We start from the raw sequence: 25,282 nt of genomic DNA on the forward strand, positions 1-25,282 counted from the left end.
AATATTTTGCATTTGTAGATTGCTAGTATTGTAGACATTCCTCTAATTAAGAAATTTGTGGAAATTTCTCCTCTTAAATTTTGTCACATCAAAAACACTGGGATTTACATAGAATAAAACGGTATCAAATAGAATTACCCTCGTACTAACCTTTGTTTCTGTTATATATTTATACTAAAAATAAATTAAAATTTAAATAAATAACTGAATTAATATAAAAAAATATTTGTTATCCTCCCCAACCTATTATGATATTAAATACAGCAATGAATGAAAATTGAGTCCACGCAACTTTATAAAGTAGTAATAAATACTGTAATCGTTTCGCAATTGTTCCAAGTAAATGAAATATAAAAAATTATATAACATAGATAATAAAATAATCATTAATTTAATTATACGCAGTAATTTTATGGCGTTTTCTTAACGATATTTTAAAATATTAGCGTAATGTAATTAAGAGGTACTTTATTTAAATTTAAATATTTAATAAATAATTTTCTTAACGCATCAACTCGAGGTTTTTTTAAAATTTATTTATTTAAAATTTTATATTAATTCTAAGAATAAAATAGGACGACATCCTAAAAATGTATTGTTTTCGTCGCGTGCTGCCATCTTTTATCCGATATACGAATTAAATTAACATTAAATATAGTTTCGAATAATAGTTTAGGTTAAAAAAATTCGGAAGAAATGCCAAAGTAAAAGTTTCGTGTCATTTTATGAATATATTTGTACTCTGATTAGAAATGATGACTATTTGACACGTAAAAAAATGAAAAAATATATTTTTGCGCCGAGAAAAATCGATGGTTAACAAATGATTGAGCATTTGACTCCCGTTACGTCACATAAACATTCCTTGCATCTTCCACTTAATTCTGCCACTTTGTCGTGAAGACTATAAAATTTTCCATATACATTGCAACCTGCGAGAGAAACAACGTTTTATATATTATAAATTCTTCAAAAATCTTTAATTAAAGACTTTAGTTTTTTAAGAAAATTACCCGAAACTCTCAACACTCCCCAACTGTTACCGACCAGCGATCCAGGAATTGCTCCGGGTTTCTCACTGATTACGTCGTCTCGTTCCGCGTCAGTAGGACTAGGGGTCATCAAAGACAATAAGTGATCTATGAAAGAAAATCTGGTTGGTGCTTCCAACGTGGTCATTTCTGAGGATTCTGTTGTCGTTTCCGGAGGTTCCGTTGTAGTCTCCATTGTAGTGATGCTCGATTCTGTTGTAGTTGTGGGTTTGAAGGTTTCTATATCGATTACTTCGATTGGTGCGAACGTTGGCATGTGTGGTGCGGATGGTGGGATGTGTGGTTCGGATGGTGGGATGTGTGGTTCGGATGGTGGGATGTGTGGTTCGGATGGTGGGATGTGTGGGGCGGATGCTGGGATGTGTGGTGCGGATGTTGGGATGTGTGGTCGTCTTTGAATAGATGGAGGCGGAAGATTTACTGTAATTTAATAATACTTTTTAAAGAAAATATAGTGAATATTGAATAAAATCGAAAATGAATTTACCGCATATGTAATGAGGACAACAGAATCCCGGACTTTTCTCCATTCTGCAACTTGGACTGGGAGGAGGAAGACATTCTTGTCTGCGACACATCTCTCTTCCAGAGATACAACGACATACTTCGCACGGATCTCCACGAAGGATCACTTCTCCATTCATAAAAGTTCTTCCATTAATTATGCAGATTCCTTTAAGAAAGTCATTAAGTTAACTTCAGGCAGATTTAGACTAATAATTTTATTGTTTAACAATTAATTTAAAAAATTAATTCAATTTATATTTTCGATACATTCCTTACAATAATGTTGTGAAAATAATTTTAAAAATATTCTGGATATTAATATTTATTTATAAATGAAATCAATGCATTAATGTACAAAAGTCTTAAAGGCTGATCAGTGGCCGAGTGGATAAAACCACGTACGACGATTGGTCCACGAATAATGATTTCGAGTTTTCTTCACACGTGTAACAACTAAATAGGGACAAGTTTCCCTTAAAAAGTCCTTCTGGAAGCATCCCCTTGACACACGGTCCACGTATCGCGTTGTCTTATTCCACCAATCAAATACGCATAAAAATCTTCATTTTTATTTTTATTAAAGGAAAACAGTTTTGTACTAATCAAGAAAGAAGCTGTGCGCAAAACTTTAAAAAATCGTGCTTAAAATTACATCAAAAAGAATAAAAGTAAAGCTTGATTTTCTATCTTTAAATTCGTTGTCAAGCTACACGAATTACTTCAATTCGTGACTCTCCACACGCACAACCATAAGTTACTGGAATTTTTTCGTGCTCGGATGANTCTGCTATCGTAGTTTCTTCGGATTTTGGAGTTGTTTCTTCTACCTTCGTAGGTTCAGATGATTTAGTGGTTTCCTCTGCTATCGTAATTTCTTCTTTTTTCGTAGGTTCAGATGATTTAGTGGTTTCCTCTGCTATCGTAGTTTCTTCGGATTTTGCAATTGTTTCTTCTTCCTTCGTAGGTTCAGATGATTTAGTGGTTTCTTCTGCTACCGTAGTTTCTTCGGATTTTGGAGTTGTTTCTTCTTCTTTCGTTGTACCAATAGATGTTAACTCTTCGAATTTTGTTTCCTTTGGAGCAATCGTAGTTGTTTGAACTATAAAAGAATCTGGTTTATCAGCTTTTCTTCCAGATAGAGAAGGAATATCAGTTGTAAAAGATTCATTAGTAGGCAAAATTGTGGCATCCATCTTTGCAGTTGTTTCTATCAAGTCTGTCTTCTTATCTCTTATTAAATCGCTTGGAATTGTCATTTTCGGACTTGTTTCTTTAGTGATACCAGATATACTGGTTGTTCTCATTGTTGCATCAGTAGATACCATCTCACTACTTTCTGTCAATTCACTTGCTGCCATGGTCGTTTCCTCTTTCGATTTTGATGTGGGTACTCCCGATTGTTCAGTTTTTTCACTTTCTGTTTCCGTTTTACCTTCAGTACTTTCCGTTGACCTTCCTGTCAGTTCTTTAGTAGTACCCTCAGTTGGAGCCACTGATGATTGTTCTAATTTTGTTGTGAGTGCTCCCGGTGATTCAGTTTTGTCACTTTCTGCTTCTGTTTCACCTTCAGTTACATCTGTTGTTTTTCCTGTTTGTTCTTCTTCNCTTTTACTGTCGGTTCTATTTCATTTGTGGTGCCCTCAAGTGGAGTGATTGTTGTTTCCTCTTTAGATTCTGTTGTGGGAACTTCGGATGGCTTGGTCATTGTTTCACTTTCTGCTGATGTGATGCTCGTCTCTTGTTTCGTTTTACTTTGTGTGACATCCATTGATTTACTGGAAATTGTTGATTTTTCTGTAGTTTCTTCCTTTTCCGTGGTTTCCGTTGTTGAATCTATTGCTGTTGTTTCTTTGATGAATGTCGCTATTGTTTGATCCGTTGATTGTGTTGTTTGTATGCTATCTGTTTGTAATGTAGTAGTCTCGGTAGGAGACTCTGTTTGATCATCAGTAATATCTACTGGTTTGCTGGAATCTATTGTTTTTTCTGTTTGTGATGTTATGCTGGCGATTTTACTTGGTTCTGGCGTTGTTCCTTCTCCTGCTTGTATTCTTATAAAAGTGTCAGTGGTTTCATCTTTTTTTGATTCTATATCTGTTTTCGTTACATCTGTCTCATCTTTTGTTGATATTTTTGTATCCTCTGTTGATTTTATGGTACTTATTGTTTTTTGTATAATTTCTGTTGTTGTTTCTTCTGTTGCTATAGGCTGTTTTTTAGTAGTTGGCTCAGCTGTTTCAACGATATTCGTAGTTTGTGGCTTTGTAATATGTGAAGCTTGTTGAGTGTCTTCTGGAGTTTGCTGACCCGTAGTTATGGTAGAAGTAGATGTGGAAGTTTCACTAGTTTTTTCTGTCTCTTCAGAGGACTCTTCCCTTGTCTCTGAAGTTGACTGTGTGTGGATAGTGCCGCTTTCAATCGTTGTTGTTTCTTTTTCTAACGGTTCTTTAGTCGTCATATGTAAGTCTGTGACTTCGGTCCTCAGTTCGCTAGTTTTTTCTGTAATTTCTTCAGTTTTATGCTTTATTTCTGTAATAATGGATTTGGTTGTTACTTCTGTTTCGGTCTTCTCTGTTAAGTCTTTTTCAATAGTAACAGTAACAGTAGTGAATGGAGTCGTAGCGTTTTCACTTGCTGTAAATAATAAAATATATAAAATTCTTAATTATAATTAATAAATTTTAATAGATAAGATAGAGATTTATATTAAATAAATTTAATTTATTTTAACACTTCATTAAGAAGTGCTTAAAATTTTTCTCTGTAATTTATTTTCTATACTTAATTTACTTATGTAAAGTAAATATAGAATATATGACATTTTCATTGTTTGTAAGGAAAATTGAAAGATAAGTTTATTTTTTGTTTTCAAATATCAAATATTTTGTTATATTTAATACCTACAAATGTATTTATTATATTCTGATATTAGTTTTTTTATATTATATAAAAATACATATAAAAATACAAAAATTAAATGTTATTTGGAATACTCGATATTATCAAAGAAATTAAAACATAATTTTATTCATTAAAAGTATGTTAAAAATTGTTTAGTTGTGAAATTTTGTTTTTTCTGTTGTTGAAAGCTCTTAAAACACGATATAATCTTATAAAATAGTTTTTTAAAACAAACACATTATTAAAGTTAAATGCTTGTTACAATAAATTTAAATTGTTTTATAAATGAAATAAAATATGATAAAATGCTAATGTAAATTTTTCAATATGTAGTGAATAATGGCTGCATAGGAGTTTCATTAACACATAGGATGTATGCAAAGGTACTGTACATTCAAGAAGAAGCAGAACATGTTTATGGCTCTCCTTAAGAAAACTTTATATGGATATGTTCTTTTAGATGTTGAACGAATCTATTCTCGAAATACTCTGATGATCTCACTAGCGTACATCATTGATAACAATTGATAACAAACTAGAAACGATTGTACAGTACATACTACAGGGATTATAAAATAACAAAGTTTTTTTATAATCTTCGTAGAAATTTTATAGGACCTCTGTATGACTTTATAAAATAGAGGCGTGTTTAAGAAGGCGGAAAGAACATTTGCATGCCCTTAAAAATGTGTGTTTATATATCTGTTTAGATCTACCTACAAAAATTTTTTATTTATACTGTATATAATTTATACATATATAATATAGGGGAGACCGGGGCAAGATCGGCATGTTAAGTTTTACTTAAATTTTGTGTAATAAATACTGCTGTAAACTGAAAAAAAAAGCTTTGCATATTGTCTATTGGAATGTTTTCTTACTATAGAACTGGTTAAAATCAGTTTGGAAATAAAAATAATTAAAATAATTACAACTTTACAAGAAGAGAGAAATTGACGAAGTTGCCCCGGGTATAGGGGCAACAGTAATGGGGCAAGATAGGCACGAATATAAAATTATGTTATTAACAATGTATAAGTTGGAATTCACTATTAAAACAAAGAAATACAAATCCAACACCCATTTAATATTATTACAACGAAATGCAAGTTCAAAGACATATATACATGAATAACAAATGCAAACATGTTTTCATTTATCATCTGTTTGATTTTTATCCTTTGCTTCTAATGTGGCTTTATGTTGCCGATCTTACCCCGCTAGTCATGATTTCGAAACATTAAGTACAACCCTGAGAACAGAATGCCAAGCCACGATCTGGCCACGTGAATAAGTTGAAGTTACATCCTTCTAACAGGAAAAGTAACTTTCGTTATCATGGAATTATAACAAAACCTGCCAATTCAATATAAATGGAAAAAAAATATTATATGGAATTGAACGAAAATGAAAATTTGCTTGATAATTCAACTACGCTTGTTGGAGAACAATAAAAACACTACACTCAACAAGCCACCAATAAAACTCAACTGCCTAACCTATAACCAAAGTCTCCTTTTAATTTGTTTTTTAAAAAAAGCGCTTGACAAACTTGCCCCGCATGCCGAAGTTGCCCCGGTCTCCCCTATATATAGGCTTATATATATATATATAATCCCTAATCATCTACTTTCTAACTCTACTTTGAGTTAGAAAACAGATGTTTAGGGAATATGTAAGTAGCCTATAAAAAAACACAAAATTATGTACAGAAGAGGTGCATCGGGACGAATAGAACGAAGACATACCTCTGTTTAATATTTACTATGTATATATATATATATATATATATATAATTATTTTTAGATTTAGCATAAACTTATTCCTAAAGACAGGAGTAAATCACAGAAGGAAAATTTTAATTCATGTAACGTAATAAACAATATATATGTTTTAATAATTACTTAAACTATTGTACATAAACAATATAAAAATGTTACAAACTTGAAAAATAACGATATATTATTTGAAAGAAATAATTCGTATTAGCAGTAAAACTCTAAGGGGAGATTGTCCCTATTGCTCCCTACAGATTCGTCCCTACATCCTCCGCATGCCACCTAACAATGACATCTGAATATAAAAATATTGCTTAAAGATTATAAAAAACAGAAAATGACTGTAGAGGGCGAGGGTACGTACGCCTCCCTTTAAACAAAAATGTTTGTGTATGTCTTTTTAGATCTATTTACAAAAAATATTACGCCCAAAGCTATTCTCTATGCCTTCTAACAATGACCCTCGGATGCTTCATTAGCAGGTTAAAAAACAGAAAACGATTTTGTGGAGATTCTAAAAAACAGCAAATGACTGTACGCGCTATAAAATGTCCAAAAGTTATTGTACAAGGTTTGTAAAAACAGAAAACGACTTTATACAGATTATAATTAATAACTGATACTGATCTTCTTGAAAGCGCAGTCGTTATTAAGTAATCATTAGAACAGGAAAACAGTAAAATGGTAAAAGTCGTTAGAAAGTAAACTAATCAAGTTAATCCATAAGTCATACCTTGATATTCTATTGTAATAGATCAACGATATCTCATAAATGAGAACGACTGATCCATCTTACTGGTATCTATTTATATTATTTAGATGTTAGAAATCTGAAAAAGCACGATCTCGTCTAAGTTTTGAATTTTAAATCATAATTAATTAGAATGCCAATCGTAAGATTAGATAAACAAAATACTAACAACTCTTAATTAGATACTCGGATCCAGAAAGTGAACCGAATTTCAAAGAGATTTCTTATACAAATATATTATTCTGAGACTTAAGATAGAACTTGACCCCAATATACAAAAGGGCAATAATTATAAAGAAAAAAGTTGTCACGAGTTAAATTCATACACCGAAACCGAGGAACTAAAGAAAAGACGAAAAGATCCCGCTTTTTGAACTTATCAAAATTTTGCCTCCCGAAAATAATAATGTGCAACTATCGGAGATCGAGGAATAACATAAACAGTAAAGGTATTCTGTACGCTTTTGTATAAAACAGAACTGCACTTTCCAAGAATGTAATCTGAATTAATTACCTTAAACTTATTGGAAACTGACTGGCTCGCTTTACGGCTATTTTCTAAGAACCAATTACGACGCAAAAATGTGTTTCAATAAACATCCGTTTATTTTGAAAAAGAAGTAAAAATAATACGAAGAAAAATAGAAGTTTTCGGTTGCATAAACTAACAAAAGAGTGAAAAACGTCACAGTTCTGTTTCAGGAACATAAAAATTCTTGACGTAAAAAATAGGAACAATTAAATGTTTTCATTCGAAAATATTTTTTATGTAGGAAGATGAATGAGCTTGAAAACAATACTCTTTTTTTTACAAATGTTATTTTTCAATTCTGGTTTCGAGAAAAACGGTTAAAACAGGAATAGACGTGGTTGTTAATGAAGTAATCGTAACTCGAGGCTTTTAATTAATTTTAATCCAAACCTGTTTCATTATCTATGGAATGTGGAAATGAACAGCTTAATAGTTCCTATTTGTAAGTAATGAAAGTATTCGATACGTGCTTAAGAGCTTGTGTGAATACACGAAGAATATTTTAATGACTTTGCACAGTCAGAATTCAAATTTTTTGAAGAATGTGGCGTGAAATGACCAAAAAAGTTTTTCTTTTTATATAATTTGCCTATTATCACGGGTTATTTTTAACTTTTCCTTTGTAAATTCGGCCAAATCAGTAATAGAATGGTGGGAAAAAGAGAGACGAAGCCAAATATATCTCGGATCACAATGAGCATGAAAATTTTAGGATACGACTCAACTCGAATCTGAAATAATAGGCGCATCTTAATTGCTTTATCCACCGTCAGAGAAACTCAATTTAGATCCTCCAACAGTATCGTAGTCGAGACGTGCTATGAATAGCGGGCCCAGAAATCTTTAGGGAGTGTGCAGAAAGGAAATAATATGCCTTAAATTTTTTACTACCCGGCTTCACTCGGGAAAAATTCCCCACAAAGAGATTCACCTATACCCTGCGCATCCCTAAATCTCTTAAAACACCCGACTGCTAGCTAAGAAATTTGTGTCGACCTGCCAATAATGGCTATAATAGGTGGAGTATAGCCTTAAGTGCCGATAGTGCTTAGCGTTAACTAATCAAATCTTTTCATAAATTGTAATTAATCTTCCTTATATAAAGTTTGATTAATATAAATTTAAATAATTGGAATCGGGAAAAACTCCGATAAGATCTATCCTGTGAATAAAGGCTTTTCTACTTGAAATATCTTGTAGATTGTGTTTTTCTGAATGGAAAAGCATAATTTTTGTTAGATGATCACATAAATATAAATAGCTTATTTAATTCTCTAAACACTTGACGAATCACCAGAGTGTGAAAGCATTTTACAAAAAGAATGAAATCATTCTGCAAATATTTATAAAATAATTTCCAATAGTTTAAATGATCTTGTTGTTTGGTCCGAGATCGATTTAACACACGTTAATTTAAAACATTTAGAAAATGGCATACAAAAATGTATGAATTTTCGATATTGGCACGAAAATAAACTCGTGGACTTATAAACAATGAATATTGCAATCAGTTCAAAGTTTACAATCATTTCTGAAGCTAAAATACGTTAGAAAAACGTGACGAATAGTTGCAGATTTCTAAAAATACCAAAGAAATTCGACCTTAAACGAAGATAACAATGATATCAATTCATTTAGTCTGAAGGTAATATGAAAATGCATCTCTATCTCACTTATATCTGTTGATAAGTATCGAATGTAACTTTTGTTTCAAATTCTTAACAAATAGAAAATTTAATTTTGAGCGAAACGGATAATATTTTAACAAGAATCACGTAGAACAGTGAGAAACAATCCTATACTGTGTTAAAAAAATAAATAAAAATTGACGTTTTAAGTAGGGTGGCCCCCAAAAGTCAGTAAAACCTGTTGTTTTATACAAATACTTTATTACTTACAAACTTTGCAACAAAAGGGGTCTTCTCCTGACTTTTGTAAATTCGGGAGATCGATTAAAATATATTTAAAAAGATATATATAATTTTTAAAACTTTTAAAAGAAAAGTCACTTTAAAATAATGAATATAACAAAAATTACTTGGATCTTTTCAACAGTCCTTTTTTGTTGTTATGAAGAGATTTACTGTACTTACATCATGAACTGTATCAATTAACAGTTCCTCTTCGGTGATAGAAATATACAATAGTAACGTGAACTCGCTTGTATACAAGAGTACGGACTATTTTTTAATAGCAGTTACTTGACTTTTGGGCCACGTTATATTTAACTATGATTCACTTCCATTTTATTATTAATGATCCGAATATTCAATAATATTTCAATCTGTAATGATAGTAGCTTATGTGTAGTCGAACTTTAATAACGGCCGTTGTCGACGGGTTTGACTGTATATGTATTTTAAAGAAGTATTATAAAATATAACTATAATAAATTTAATAATTGATCAAAGAATTACTTTGGAATAACTTCAACCAAGACGTCAAGATATTTATAAAAGCAAAGTTTAATTATTTTTAGATTTAGCATAAACTTATTCCTAAAGACAGGAGTAAATCACAGAAGGAAAATTTTAATTCATGTAACGTAATAAACAATATATATGTTTTAATAATTACTTAAACTATTGTACATAAACAATATAAAAATGTTACAAACTTGAAAAATAACGATATATTATTTGAAAGAAATAATTCGTATTAGCAGTAAAACTCTAAGGGGAGATTGTCCCTATTGCTCCCTACAGATTCGTCCCTACATCCTCCGCATGCCACCTAACAATGACATCTGAATATAAAAATATTGCTTAAAGATTATAAAAAACAGAAAATGACTGTAGAGGGCGAGGGTACGTACGCCTCCCTTTAAACAAAAATGTTTGTGTATGTCTTTTTAGATCTATTTACAAAAAATATTACGCCCAAAGCTATTCTCTNTTCTAAAATTTTTAGTGATAACTTCTGTTTTCAAAACTATTATTCAATTTATTTACAATAAATTTAATAACTTGATATCAGTTTAGTTTGCCTCTTTTCTTTATCTTCTAAGAGTATTTATAGATTTTTAACTGCAGTTAACTCAGGAAAGATTTCCTCTAAATTCGGGAATTCGGAGAACTTTCAGATAACTCGGCTTCTCTGTTGTTTATGTTTATAAAGACTTAACGTTTTCTGAATCTTTCAGATACATTCATTCTAGTTACAAATATTTATGATATACCTCGACAAATATCACGTTTAATGAGAATTGATTTGCTACATTACACATAATCTTTTAAGAGAATTCAGTTATAATAGACCCATGCTTTACGACTTACGTAAATTTTCTGTTGTGACTTGTATAATGCTATAGTTCTTACAGCTCATCGTAGAGTAGTATGAAGTTAAAGGCATATCCAAGAACGTAACCTCAGTTTATAACATCGAGATTCGATTTACGACGGCTTTCCAGGAACCGATTATCCAGAATTGACATTCTACTTAGTATTCGTGAAATTTCAACAGTGGGCTAATTGACAAATTAGATCGTGTCTACTTTGAATTACACCAAGTCAGGGTCAATTAGGTTTTATACACTAAATATATTGTTTATTGGAACGATAAATAAACAAAAATATATAAATGAAGTAAACACAAACGAAAAATTGAAGAGAGAATCAGAAATACAATAGGGATTAATGGTGTCAGCTATACGTAATTGACCCACATTATCACCCAACCACAACAATCGAAAGAAACCTTTAAACTAACATTAACCTCTTTACTTTTTGAAAAGTTAGTTATTTGTTAATTAAATGCAACAATTGCTAAGAAGGTTTATAAATTAACTACTCGAAGGAACACTCGAAATATAAGTCATAGAGTAGGAAAGATCCATTCAGTAAGAAGATACAGTAATGTGTTTTACGGGAGATTTCACGACTTTCATTAATGACTTCTCTATATATAATACTTTTATTATATGAGTATAAGATGAGTACCATTTTATGCTACTTCAGAAAGTTCAGCCGGAAACAAAAATGCCGTGAAATTTTTATCAATATTAAAGTTGGTAATTTAACGGTATTTATTAATATTTAAATTGTTTTATTCAAATTTTTAAAAATTTAATTAATATTTTACTGCTAAATTAATACGAGCAGTTTGTAAATAAGTATTCATACATTTTATGTTTAGGAAAATCACCATTAAAAGCTTTGAGTATGCACTTTTACATGCACGATCCTTATAAAAATTGCCTCGTAACATCAATAATAACGCTAATTTCCACCGATTAATTATTATAGAAACTATTAAAGTTAACTAACATTTATTTAAAATACGTAAAATCAAGTACTAAACGTAGAAAAAATTATCTTTAAATTAATTTTATAATAAGAATAATTTCAATTTTTTTTTAAACTGGAAGAGTTAGGAATTAGTTTAGAAAGTAATTATGAGGAAGATTTCTTTAAACTCTCCCCGTACAGCGTTTAATTAAAAGAATCCCATTCCCATTTTTTAAGGATAAGACCCTAAAATAATCAAGAAAAATAAATGTTAAGCATTCCCAAGAATCGTTGCTTTTCGATAATGAATGCGCATAAAATTATCGTAAAATTACAGTGTTTGCAAATTACAATTGAATGACTTTATAGTAGAGTTGATTATACGATAGAAAATAATATGTTAAATAATCAAATAAAGTACTTACGACACTTATAAGTTTCTGGGCAGCATTCTCCTTCGGGAGGTTCATCGGGGATGCAATTTGATCCGGGAGACTTACAATTTTCTAATTTGCAAACCAGTTCGTTCCCTACGCAATAGCAATATTCGCAAGGATCTCCAGTGTCGACCGTATCGCCATCGTCGTATAATTCACCGTTGATTCTACAACCTAACACCACAAAAATTTACAAATTTAAATATATTTACTAAGAAAATAATTTTAAAAAATGAAGAAATTTACCGTCTTCCTCCTCTTCTTCGGTAGTTGTTTCGGGTGTCGTTATGGTAGCTGCAGTTGCAGTCGTTGTTTCTTCTATAGTTTAAAATACGCGATTTAATGCTTAATTAAAGAAATAATATATGATTATGAATTAAAATTAAATATAATAACTAATATATAATCTAATTAAGTGATCGTGATGTAATCGATTTTATCTACTTCTATTGTGTATTTATCGAATTCATCTCGCTCGTTCGCTATGACATTAACAAGGCTGAAATGAAGCGAATAAATTCCTTAATGCAAATTATTTAGCATTAATAGGAATTAATATCCTTTTGTGAATTTTATATCCTCGGGGTTTATCAGGTTATAAAGTTCTATTGAATTTCATTTTTTTATATTTTATTTGCACAATCAATTCTTTTCATTTCAGATTTTTTTTCTACTCTATTGAAAAGTGTCCAGTTACTTATAGAATTATCTTTAATTAAGGCTCCAATAACGATGTAATATTAAGTTATAATATCTCTTATTGTTTGACATAAGTTTTAGCATCATTCACCTTCAATTATTGAGATGAAATATATTAAAAAGTCATGTGTAAAAAACATAGAATAGCTTAATTAGTTATCTGCTTACCACATATGTATTCTGGACAGCATTTTCCTGTACTGTATACTTCTTTGCAGCCACTATTCTTTTCTTTTACACTCGAATTACAGATAACTTCCTTACATTGAACCACACTATTCCTACATATGCAATTGATGGAGCATGGATCCTTCGAAGGAACGTATTCTCCATTTCCATAATATTTTTCATCGAACCTGCAAGCTCCTGCGAAGGCAATGTATCGTATATAATGCTTATATTCGAAAGTTGTAACGTTAATAATACTCAAAAATATAAAGATGTACCTTCTCCTGGTATTTTTCCAGGTAAAAATGGGCCTTTTGTGCCTGTAGATTCAGTTGTAGGTACAAAAATGTCCGTAGAATCTTCTTTCTTGGGTGCTCGGGTAGTTGAAGTTTCGTCTTCAGCTAAAATTATTTTTGCAAGTTTTGTATTTTTTTCCGTTTTATTTTGTCTTTTGATAAATTAAAACAAAACTTACGACATTCATATTTAATTGGGCAACATTTATCCTTTTCTGAAGTGACTGCAACGCAGTTTTCTTTAGGAGGCTGACAGTTTTGTATGGCACATACTACTTCGTCTCTCATGCAATAACATTTATTGCAAGGATCTTCGTTAGGTACGCTCTCACCATCGTGATAAAATATACCATCCACATCGCAGCCTTAAAAAAGAGTTAAAGCTTACAGAATGTTCATTAAAATCCTTACAATAAGGTTAAAGAAAGATCCTTACCTTCACTTAATGTTGATGTCATTCCTGGAGGTAGAGTCGTTGCAGCTTCGTGAGCTGCAATAATTAAAGATATTGTATAATTGTATTTTGTATTTAATTAATTTTTTATTTATACTTACTGCAATTATATTTGGAAGGGCAACAACTCCCTCCAATAAAGATTGGAGCGCATCCTGTAACGCTTAGTTCGCATTGTTGTAAAGTACAAGATGTGCTGTTTCGAATGCAGTAGCAGATTTCACACGGCTTTCTCGGATCAGACGGCAATTGATCACCATCCCGATAAAATTTTCCATCCAGATAACATCCTTAATAATGCAAAAATCTTAAAAATACAAAAATCTAGAGGATAAAAGTATATAAAAAGAAATATACCTTTATCTTCAGGAGGTGATTCTGTCGTAACCGGCGGGAACACTGCAATTAAAATTAAAATAAACAGACTGTCTTAACCATTTATCAATCAATCAATCACGTCAAAAGTACCTTCGGGGCACCAAATTTTAGGACAACATTCTTCTTCGGTTTTTTCTATGATACAATCTTCGTTCAAGGGCTTTACGAAAGGGCATATCCTTAAATAGCACATTAGCATGGTGTCTTTGCAAGTGCAATTCAAACATGTTTGTTTGGTATCGATGATCTCACCATGCTCGAATCGCTCGTTTAAATAATAACACCCTGAAAATAATTGAAAATCCGATTAACTCATTCAACATAAAAATTACAATCATTCTGTATATAAGGATCGTGTGTCCAACTACAGAGAAAAATAAAACTGAATGCCACATAAATAACGACGGTTTAGGTTTACATGGAATCCATGTAATAAATTGGTCTACCGTATGAAGAGAGTGCCACGCAAAATGTGAATCAAGTACCGTTCATCAAGTATTACAGAAATCAGCATCCAGATTGAAAAATTTAATTGCAGTCTGAGGTCTTCATCTTTAGTCCCAATTAAAATTTAATCTCAGCTCAGAAAAGAAATCAAGATCTAGAAGGAGATGAACTGTGGGCTCCCAAAAAATGAAAGGATGCAAATAAATGAAATAAATTTGGTTCCAGATGGATCGTAGATTAAAAAGCCAGAATTTGCGTGGCGTAGTTTTTATGTTCTTTTTCAGGTGGACACAAAGCTTATATATCAGAATCCGCATTGCGAGTGTTGTTATCAGACGAATCAGTCAGTTAATTCACGAAGTGACGAATCAACTTACCTTTATCTTGAGGGGGACGAAATTCATTCGTGAACGGGGCTAAATTTAAAAAAGAAAAAAGAAAATTATGTAATTATTCACACGCCAATTATCGTTTTTCTTTCTTCCTAGATAAAAATGACATTAATCTAAATCAAGGACTCGTGATAGATCATAAAAACCATATATCACTACCCGAATATATAACATCCAGGAAACCTGTGGAATACAATTTACTAACATCGCAAGGTCGGTAACATGCAGGATGTTAATCCACAAGGACAATTCGTGATTATTCTCTCGTGTTCGTGGATGTATATCGAAACATATGATCGACACACGCTACTTAAACAATCATTACAGATCCAATTTAAAATCTTGTTTAGCAACGATTAATCGAAACAACATCCTGATGGACATATGCAATAAAAAAAAAAGCATAAATGCCAAACTGAATATTAAATCAGGATATGAAATTATGTTTTATGATGATATCCGCTCGTAAAACTAGGATTAGAAAATAATTATTTTACAAAACTACGCAACTTATTTTGTAGAGGACGTATAATTATTCAAGGATTTTGTAGAGTTTCTTCCTCGCATTAGTCATTGCAGGATCGAAAACGAAGACGATCCTTGGCTTAATCATCTCCACCCACAAGATCCCGGCTTAGGAATCGCGGCGCCACCTGCTCCGACGTCACATAGCCGGCGTGACTGACACGAGATATAAACACTTGATTACGTCACGTATGCAGAGCCTGATTTTTCGTCGCGAAATTGAAAAAGTTTCTGATGAATCACGAAACGGCCATTTAATCTTCGCTTTTGCTTTCGTAATTGTTTAAATAAGAAGATCGTCACGTGTCTCCGTGTTATTCAAAATCCAAGTTTTACTTTTTTTATTGCAGCCATGTAAAAATCGACGCGGGTATGTAGGTCAAGGTTGCAGCTTTCACCTGACATACCGGCAAATGACGGGACATTACGTCAAAGGTCAAAGTACAGGGTCAACGAGACAACGCCGCGTCCTTGACGATGGGTTAACTTTCACTGATCGTGACTCGTAGGATAAAACGCAGACGTGATAGAAAATTAGTTAAATGGGTTAGGAACGTACCTGATAAAACTAATGTTGACATCCACGAGATAATTACAAGTGTCCATAGTTTCAGCGACGACCGCATGTTTGGCGGTGGCCCTCCCGAAGCAATTTGGACCTGAAACAAAGTAGATCCTTTTTATTAGTCTCGATATAATTACAAAACACCAAAATTTCTATACAGACGAATCTAACAATTTTTGGAGAAAGAAAATTTAAATATCAATTTTTCAGTCTTCCGAGATCCTATATTAATCCTCGAATATCCTTAAATATAACTACATTCGACAGATAAACAAATATTTGTACCATAACTTGTACAAATCCTGCATTTCCAGCCTCTATATAACCATAAGCGCGAAGAAAGTAACATTGAGTGCAAATTGTACGTTAGAATTCTAGTGTAATTCTTCGCTTATAGGAACTACTTTACAGTCCGAAACAGTATATTAGTCCCTACGAGCTCTTAACATAATCAGGATCATCAACAACGCAAAAAACTTTAACAAAATTTGCATAAGATTGATCTTAATAACAATCGAATTTTGGAAGTTCAAATGTAAATACAATCTTCCAAAATCCCGATATAACCCGAGACAGAAAGTAGAAAAGGGTTGAAAATCCTATGAAGAATCCCTTAACAGGAACCCCCTAATCAGCATCCTCGGCTACTTGTACCAAAACTTTGACAGATTGACCTTAATAAACACGAAATTTTTGGAAGAGGGAAGTGCAAATTTGAATATTAAATTTTTGAAAAGCTTTTAACAGAGGTTAAACGAGTTAATTGCGTAAGAAATAACGACTTGGACTGTCAGCACCGTTACCGAGTCTCCATATTTTACGTATGACTTAGCATAATAAAATATGATATGAAAGGCGAGTAAAGAGTATTCTTACCAAGTTTCATTAATTAAATTATTTTATTTTAAGGAATTTTCTAGGTATAAAAACGAGAAATAGCCAGCTGAAAACGGTGCTTAAAATTCGTAGAAATGAGAAACCCGTTACCAAAAAACTCGAAAGTTCATTCACATTCGGACGTTGTTAAGTTACGAACCCGAAAGAGAAAGTTAAAGAAAGACGAAAAAATGTTTGGGAAAAAAACGAGCTTTGTCGGTGTTTACAAACCTGTTTGGAAGATTTTCTTCAGATATGTAAATTTTCATAAAGTATCAACGTTTAATTCTGAATCTGTATCTAAGAAGTACGATGTGAACGAACTCTAATTAAGACATCTTCATTGCGATCACGTATCAAAATTAATCCTAAAGATGTACATAAAAGTAGCGAAGAAAAAGTTCCTCGATTTATCAAACGTTGTTGAAGATTCGAACCTCCTCCTCCTTCTCGAGGTCTCTCACGCAACGGGGATCAAAGTTCATACGAGTTCAGTGGCGTTGCGACCCGTCTAATGGAATGTAGTCGGGCAGGGCTGACCTCTGACCTTCGGCTCCTATACACACCTCGATGGGTTTAAGTCTCACTTTCTAAATTGTTCGTGACGCTCGGCAATTTAAAGCGTGCTCGGTTACTTTAGACAATCGGCGTGACGGAGCCTCGGGATTAGGAAACATTCTCCAACAAGGAAGTGAAAGTAAACACGTTATAACGTGCCCAAATTGGGCGAGAGACTTAAGGGGACGTTAACGTGATTCACGAAAAATGTATCGATAAAGTTGGAAAAGAATGCGTAACTCACCTATACTTTGTAAGTAATCTAGATGATCGGAAACTACAAAACTGGGGACTGTTGTTGCTTGTATGTCCGATGACTACATGACTATCACGTTTAAATAGAGGATAAATATGCCGAAGGCAAGAAACCAGGCATACTCTACTGTGATTGGTTGTTGCTCTTCTATCCACCGGGGAAGGTAAGATCAGAAGTTTGCTGGTTACGACTCGCGACTGACCCTCGCCGTCGCTAACTTCGTACTGAACCATCACATCCCGTCATCTACATAATCTTCCATAGTTTTTCCGGTTTTGGGTCATTAAATGCGCTGCGTAGCTTTCGTACAACTACAAAAATATAACCATTATTTAGCGCGTACCGTAGTAACAAATGCGTCGTACGATTCCAGCACGCAATAATATCGTGTTACGCTGCAGAATGAGATACGTGCCCCATCGTAACTTTCACAAAGTCGATTTTTCTATATCGCCTTTTGTCATTTTCATACTAGAAATAAAGTTACTAAGGTTTTCGGATGTGGGTGAGGTGCTAATTCTCTTCATTCCGTTTGCATCACTCGTTCGTGAAGTTAATTCACGATGTATGACGTCATTTTAGGACGAACCGAGCCTCGTCACATCCGTTAGAATTCGTGGAAAGCTCCTCAATTCGTGTAGACTGTGTAAGACGTCCGTGTCTTGCAACGAAGCCAACTTTCTAGTACCGACGGAGCTGCCAGAGAATAACAACGTTTCAACAAGCGTTTTCAAACAGGTAAAGTGCTGAAATCCATCTTAAAGAATGTAACGAACACTTAGAAACTTTATACACACATTTTAAGCCGACTTTTTAAATCAAAAACATCAAAATACTCCAATTCTCCCCTTTCTAGATTGATCCACGACACGTTGTAATTACATAAAGTGTTGTTTGGTTCCTTTGTTCCTGCACAAAAAAGTAATTTATTTATGCGTAAAGTACTTCAACTGCTTCTTTATTTTTCTAATTTAAATAATTACAAATTAAACTTTAAAGAATACTTCGTACGATTAATGTACTCTGATCACAATTTACGAAAGGAACAATGCGAATAATTCGATAATTATTAGTTTTAAATTACGGAAACATAAATTGTTATTATTTTAAAAAATTTTTATTTGTGAAGGCAATTTACAGCACGAAAATCTCCCTACATTTATGGAAGAGAAAGAGTAAAATCATTTTTTGGTATTATTTTAAAATAAAAATTTCATTTTATTCGTAATTTAAAATAGCATTAAAACGACACAAATTTAACAAAATACTTGGAACGTGATAGATGTAAAATAATTAATTAGAATGATATGAATCTTTAGAACATGCGCTTCGGTAGCAAAGCATGAATAGGCATTAAACAATAAGAATCGAGATTTGGAATTCGGAAATCACCCACGCATTAAACAATCAGCAGAAAGATAAATTAGCTATTATTTTCCTCCTTTGTTGCTCGGAAAGTAAGCTCAACCCTCAAAAGTGCATCAGGGATTTCTCTTTCTTTGTTTCATCTCCGTCACGATTTTTGAATTAATTAATTCTAGTGTTAATAGACTTTTTATTTTGACACATATTTACACTTACATTGACTTTAAAATAAAGAAAATTCTTGAAAAAATTATCGCTGACCATCCAAAGCAGGCGATGACGTACTGTCAAGGCTGTCGTGATGTAACGTTTTGCCTTCGGGTAATGCCTCTAGGCATAAAAAGATGAGATAAACTTTCTCCTGACATAAAAAAATGTTGGTCATAGCTTGGACAAGCACACATATTTACATTTATCCATATTTTTCAGTTGAGCACATACCTTATTGCAAAGTCTGAAAAGCCAATTGCATCTCCCACGTGGGTCACGAACCCGGATCAAATGACGAATTTTTGACAATTTTTTGAATTTTACATTATAATTTTCAAACGTTTTGTTTATAAAATAGCTTAAAATCAAACTATGGAGTTTTTTTTTACGTATACGTCGCTGTAAACTTTGGTTTCGTAAATAGTTATATGTATTTCAGGTTGAAAGTGTAGAAAACTTTAGACACAAATAATGTAAATCGTGTATAAATAATAAAGTAACGAGATATGTTCGGCTACGTATAACGGATGTGTCTTTATAAACTATTGGCATTGTCGTAACAATTGGCAAAACTTAAATTCTTTACGGTTTTGATGGTGTTTAATGTCAATTCACCTCGTAAAGTTGTTTGATAAGAAAGTAGGTTCATTTGAGATATTTTTCTTACTTTTTTTACAAATCGATTCTATAAGGTAGCATCAAACTGTCCTCAATTACGAATTTTCGACACGGGATTGCGACAATCCGCGACCTTCTTATTGTTAGAAGCAATTGATAGCAAACAAAACGTTCCACGAAATATCTTCTCGACATTTTAAATGGATTTTGACTATCAAAGCCAAAAAAGTAAGTTAGCAATAAGGACGAAGGGTAGTCGTGATTGTTACCGCCTTTAAGGAAAATCACTAACACGAGAGCATAGGGCACAGGATGTAACGTCATCAAGCAAAATTTCGTACATCTCACAAAATTTGGGGAATTTCTTCAAATTGTTTTATAACTATAACTTCCAGATAATCCCGTACCAAAGATGGGTTTTTCTGATCACGAGTAGGGGTAGAATGTCACGAAAAGAAATTTCAAACACTAAAACTTGATCATTTTCTTTAATAAAAGAAGACTCGAATAATTTTCTGCCATTTAAAAGGGGCCCTTTTGGGAGCCCTTTTCAAGTGTTCGATTATGAAGTACGTGTCAGAATATGAGTTAATTTGACCGCATTTGCAGCTAGTCACGTCAATGTCATCCTTGTTTGTCCTTTTTCACCTGTCGTGATCAAAACTTCGATGACAGAAAACAGGAAACTTTAATCGCTTCGTCTAAAATAGTCGTGATGTGTACCTTTTTGAACGTCTGACACTCAATTAAAGATAAAAAGAAAAATGCTTTATTCAGACTAATATTTTTCTTGCAGTTGACACGTTCAACAACGAATCCATTTATAATCATCCATTTAAGATCATGTAAAGCTGTGAAAAATGTATTCGCATCTTTGATGTGATGGGTGCCACATTTCTCGATTGTGTATCGCATAACCTCTTATCGTGATTTTTTAGAAGGTAAATACATTCATTTCCGAGTTTAAAATGTAACGAAAACTTATATAAATAATTTTAAATTATATAAATTTTTATATTTTATAAATATATAATTCGTTCCTCAAGATCTTTACTATAAATCAAAATTTTTGGTGACTGCTGTAATAAAATTATAATGAAATGGAGTATCGAAATAACGAAATTTGTGGTTTATACACGTATAATTATAAAATTTTGGTTTAAAACGTTTATTTTTACAGCCTGAGTTCGAAGTACCTCTGCTCCAACTCGAATTCTTGTTAAGTAACTTCACAGTATTATTAATTACAGAGTAATTGTTTGTAACGCTTCGACTATTAATTAAAATTTTTTACAAAGCTTTTTTGAATAATTTTCTTTGATTTAAACTGAGAAAAAAGTCATATTCAAATTTCTGTTTGAATAACACCGCTTGGAAATTTCAATAGTTTATCAGGAAGAACTTTTTTAAATAAAAAAATAAAAGAGCCTTTAAATTAAAAGACTCTTTCCTCCTTTCGTATTAAAAGGTCAAAGGTTAATTACTAGCAACGTCTTCTTTAGATATCGCTTTTAATGGTTTGTTAGCAACGTTTATAAGTTTACCGTATTTTTATTTTTTTACGTTTTCATCGCCATCGAGTAATAATTTTCTGGAAATATTTAATTCAAAAATCGAGCTTATCATCGAGTTTAAAAGATAAAAAATAGAATTTTTATATGCCAAAATTCTATTAAATTCTATTTTAGTCATAAAGAGTAAGGCGTTGCCCGTTGTTTATCAGGAAAGGTCTCATGAATTTCTCCTATTGAAGTTACACGCAACACGCAAAAATACTTTTTTTAACATTTTACAAGGTCACGCGGAATTATAATAAAATATTATTTTTTAAGAACGTAATGAACACGAACACGCCATCGAGATGCGCTTTATGTAACGTGTTGCATCCTCGTTGAGCTACCCTCTGAGCTAAATGAGATGGTGAGAAAATTCACATTAATTCTAACCTTACAAGGAAGTAGGAGTCATCAATGAGACATGACGTGTGCTATAAGGTTTTAATAGAATCTTTTTTAAATTTCTTTGCCTTCATTTTCACTTTAATTGAAGCGAGACAAGTGGCTTCAAAGACAGAACCACTTTTTTGGCTTCTACTTTTCCTTTCTTTGAGATTGGAGATAAATTACATCCACCTTATTTAGGAGGAGTGTGATCTTACTGTTGAAATTGCGTGACTATTCCTGAATTTTATACAAGTTTCTGTGATTTATACGCGCTAGTCACTGTGGGAACATTCTTTGTTTCTTCTTTTTTAATTTTAAATGGAGGATCCATTTATAAATGTTTACAATGGAAAATTTCAATATGCGTACGAACAGCAATTTGATTTAGACCCTCTTGACATAAGTCAACGATGATGGGTAGGAGAATCTTCGCTAGAGCGAGTTCCCTGCACGTCAAACTGAAAGAGGATATAAAACCTTCTTAGAAGATCATTCACCGGTTTACTGCTCTATAATTAGTTGTTATTAAATGTTTGCGTGGCATTTTCATTACTCGCATTAATATAACCACAAAATGAACCATATCCATGCGCCATTTTCTATGAGAATCTTAAATTTTTTTCGAATTTTGGATGCATTTATGTGCTCCGATTTTTATAGCCAACTGCTAATGAAAGTGTAAGTTCCTAGTGGAGTGACGCCAATGTAAATGGCCTGGCCAGAGGCAAGGACTCTGCTCGTACCCGCCCAAGGCTCCAGGCTCTTTTTCTTTAAATAAGCAATAAAAAAAGGAGAAGATTATATATTGGAAGCAGTTGTAAATAAGTATATAGTGAGTCACTGTTCGCCTGATCCTTTTCATATTCTTAGTGATGAGGTAGCTGAACCTATTAGTGCCCTATAGAATATTGCAAAGGGCTTTAATTTAAGTTCCGTAATTTGCTTCTTGGTAGTTTATTGTTTATCCGTTGCCTTTAACAGTTTCTATGGCATTTTGCATTATTTGATGAAAACTTTCAGGCTGCCTCCAAACGATAAAAGCCTGAAAAAAGCGATTTACTTTCTCCTACTAACCAACTAGAAAGTGTATTTCTCTGTCGAATGAAACGATGCGTAGCCAAGTGATGTTGTTTATCTCTGGTCTGACCTTCTCCAGGAGGCGACCGTGGGATCAACTCTCACTCAACCCTCGGGCAAGTCGGTCCGAGCTGGTTTTCTCGCTGGGTGTCGTCTAACGTGACTTACTTGCAGTAATTATAGGTGCGGTCACTCACCCCTAAACTCCCATCCAGTCTTTTATTTACGTTTTCTCTAATGTTCTTCACTTCCGTCCATTCCAGCGATTTGTTACCTCGAAAATTAGCTTAATCAAACCAATTGGTACCTTAGCAATTCTGTAAGATGTTCATTTAATTAATCTCATCTGTAGATTAATTGTACAATCTCTATGCAATCCCCGACATCACGTTCTCTCTTTACATTCTCAATTTATCTAAACTTCCTGTAATTTTTTGAAAAGGTGAATTTATACATTAAACCAACGACCCTTCGCAGCTAGGGAAAAATTAGTTTGGAAACATGGTCTACAATTAGTCTTTTGTAACTTGGTAAGGAAGGTGCGGCACTCGACGATCTCCTGGCGTTTTTCTACATCCCAATAAGATCCGGATGCTTGGGGGCACGTAACACCATTTGATAGATCGCTGCTTCAGCACCTAAATTTTAGATTCAGTCTTATTACTTTCCATACATCATGCCATCCGGCAAACTATCGTCCTGTTAAACAAGTTTTTAGGGCGCTTCTTTGGTGCCAATTCGGATGTCTCTTCCTTTCCTATTAGACATCAAATTCCATCAACAAAACTGAGGAATTTTAATTGTAAAGTGTTTTATATTAGCACAGTTCATCCATATAAATGTATATTATAGTATCTTTAAGTGCGAGGTATGAATTATTCACATGGTGGAACGAATATACAATATTATCCACACGGTACTTCAGATGTACAGTATTATCCACACGATGAAAGTATTATTTACGTAGTACAACGAAGGTGCATTGTTAGTTAATCACGTGTTACGATGTATACACAGTATTGTTATTGCAGTGCGAGCCACATATGGTGCATTCGCATGCCCAGTTATATTACTGTTTGAGCAGCGAGACAGAAAATTTGACAAGAAGGAATTAGTTAATTTAACAGATACGATTGTCATTCAATTTGAGACTTTGGAAAAGAAAACCAGTTACGCGACTTAAACCGAAGTTAATGAAGCCATAAACACGTCTCTGATATGACAAATGATATTTTAAAAAAATAAGATTTAAATTGGAGTGCATTTTTTTCCTGCAGAAAATCCTTTTAATTCTATTAATGTAAAGGTTTGTGCAGTAAGAGAAAGAGAATGGAAGGGAAAAAATAATATAATTTTCGTCTTTTATGGGTGCTTACATTCCGCTTAGAGGCTCGATCTTGTCAGAAAATCTATTATTAAACATCACGTGACAGTGATGGATGGATTTCATGATGCAGTCGGAGTTGTGGTTTGTTTTCTTTTTCTTTATTATTATTAATAATAAGTTTTTAAAACTTTAATGATATATTTTATCATTGTTTAGGGATGTTTATAATTGTAAAAAATTTATTCAGAAAACTAAGAAAATTTTATATATTTTTCTGATCAAATTGCCGAGATTCTTGTGTGGTCTTCGTTATGCAATATGCAAGAATCCTGTTTAATTTGCTATGTAATTAATCTATTTTTGTCTTATGATTGCAGGGTTTGGCCCAATTAGAATGAGAAAAATAAGCGTGAAATTTGTATTTTAATGGTCATTGCATAATACAAAACCTTTTCCTACGACACGTATAGTATCGTATAGTATAAAGGATCGAATTAGTATTCAAAAGAGAAGACAAAATCAAAATACTTAATTGTCTGAACGCAAACGAACCATTTCTTTGTATTGTATTTTCTCCCATTTGAAAATAATTCCACATTTTGTCGTTTTTCTTTCATTTTACACGACAATTTCCAATTTAATTTCATTTCTACTCCTTTACATAATCAAATTACTCATTTAATCTTGCGCTTTCGTTCTTCTATCGTGCATAATTCTTATATTTTGATCGAAATCAACAATTTTACAAACAAAATATGCATAATTAACTATTACTGTCAGCTGTGTGCATAATTTCACGTAGTTTATTGTAGATGAATTGCATGATTACCGTAATAGGTTCTATCGTGTACACTGTTAAATTTAATAAGTTCCTATCAGATTAAGTCACTGTCTTAACTAATAGGATTCAGAGCCTTTTAATGTTGGATAATTGTATAATATTT

At 32.6% G+C, this 25,282-nt stretch overlaps 2 protein-coding genes across 2 annotated transcripts in view; both read right to left on the bottom strand.

The window, feature by feature from the left end:
• Window positions 1–1,655, bottom strand: part of LOC111619024 — a 19,110-nt gene extending 17,455 nt beyond the window's left edge. The window contains exons 1-2 of the mRNA XM_023360659.1: window positions 1,014–1,655; window positions 771–932 (exon numbers count right to left, since the gene is read on the bottom strand). Of these exons, the coding sequence (XP_023216427.1) occupies window positions 817–932; window positions 1,014–1,308 (411 nt within the window). The 5' untranslated portion in view covers window positions 1,309–1,655 and the 3' untranslated portion in view covers window positions 771–816. The remainder of the gene's footprint in view (window positions 1–770; window positions 933–1,013) is intronic.
• The window catches only part of LOC111619025 (flocculation protein FLO11-like), a 25,619-nt gene extending 7,393 nt beyond the window's left edge, over window positions 1–18,226 (bottom strand). Inside the window, 14 exon segments of the mRNA XM_023360660.1 lie at window positions 2,364–3,159; window positions 3,162–4,193; window positions 12,173–12,358; window positions 12,431–12,502; window positions 13,052–13,249; window positions 13,330–13,452; window positions 13,527–13,712; window positions 13,784–13,837; window positions 13,903–14,091; window positions 14,159–14,200; window positions 14,270–14,464; window positions 15,004–15,042; window positions 16,103–16,202; window positions 17,787–18,226. Coding sequence (XP_023216428.1) covers window positions 2,364–3,159; window positions 3,162–4,193; window positions 12,173–12,358; window positions 12,431–12,502; window positions 13,052–13,249; window positions 13,330–13,452; window positions 13,527–13,712; window positions 13,784–13,837; window positions 13,903–14,091; window positions 14,159–14,200; window positions 14,270–14,464; window positions 15,004–15,042; window positions 16,103–16,169 — 3,179 coding nt within the window. The 5' untranslated portion in view covers window positions 16,170–16,202; window positions 17,787–18,226.
• Window positions 18,227–25,282: the final 7,056 nt, after the last annotated feature.

This window comes from Centruroides sculpturatus, unplaced genomic scaffold, assembly GCF_000671375.1.
Source record: "Centruroides sculpturatus isolate CEXI.00-Female unplaced genomic scaffold, Cexi_2.0 scaffold234, whole genome shotgun sequence".
Taxonomy (NCBI): Eukaryota; Metazoa; Arthropoda; class Arachnida; order Scorpiones; family Buthidae; genus Centruroides; species Centruroides sculpturatus.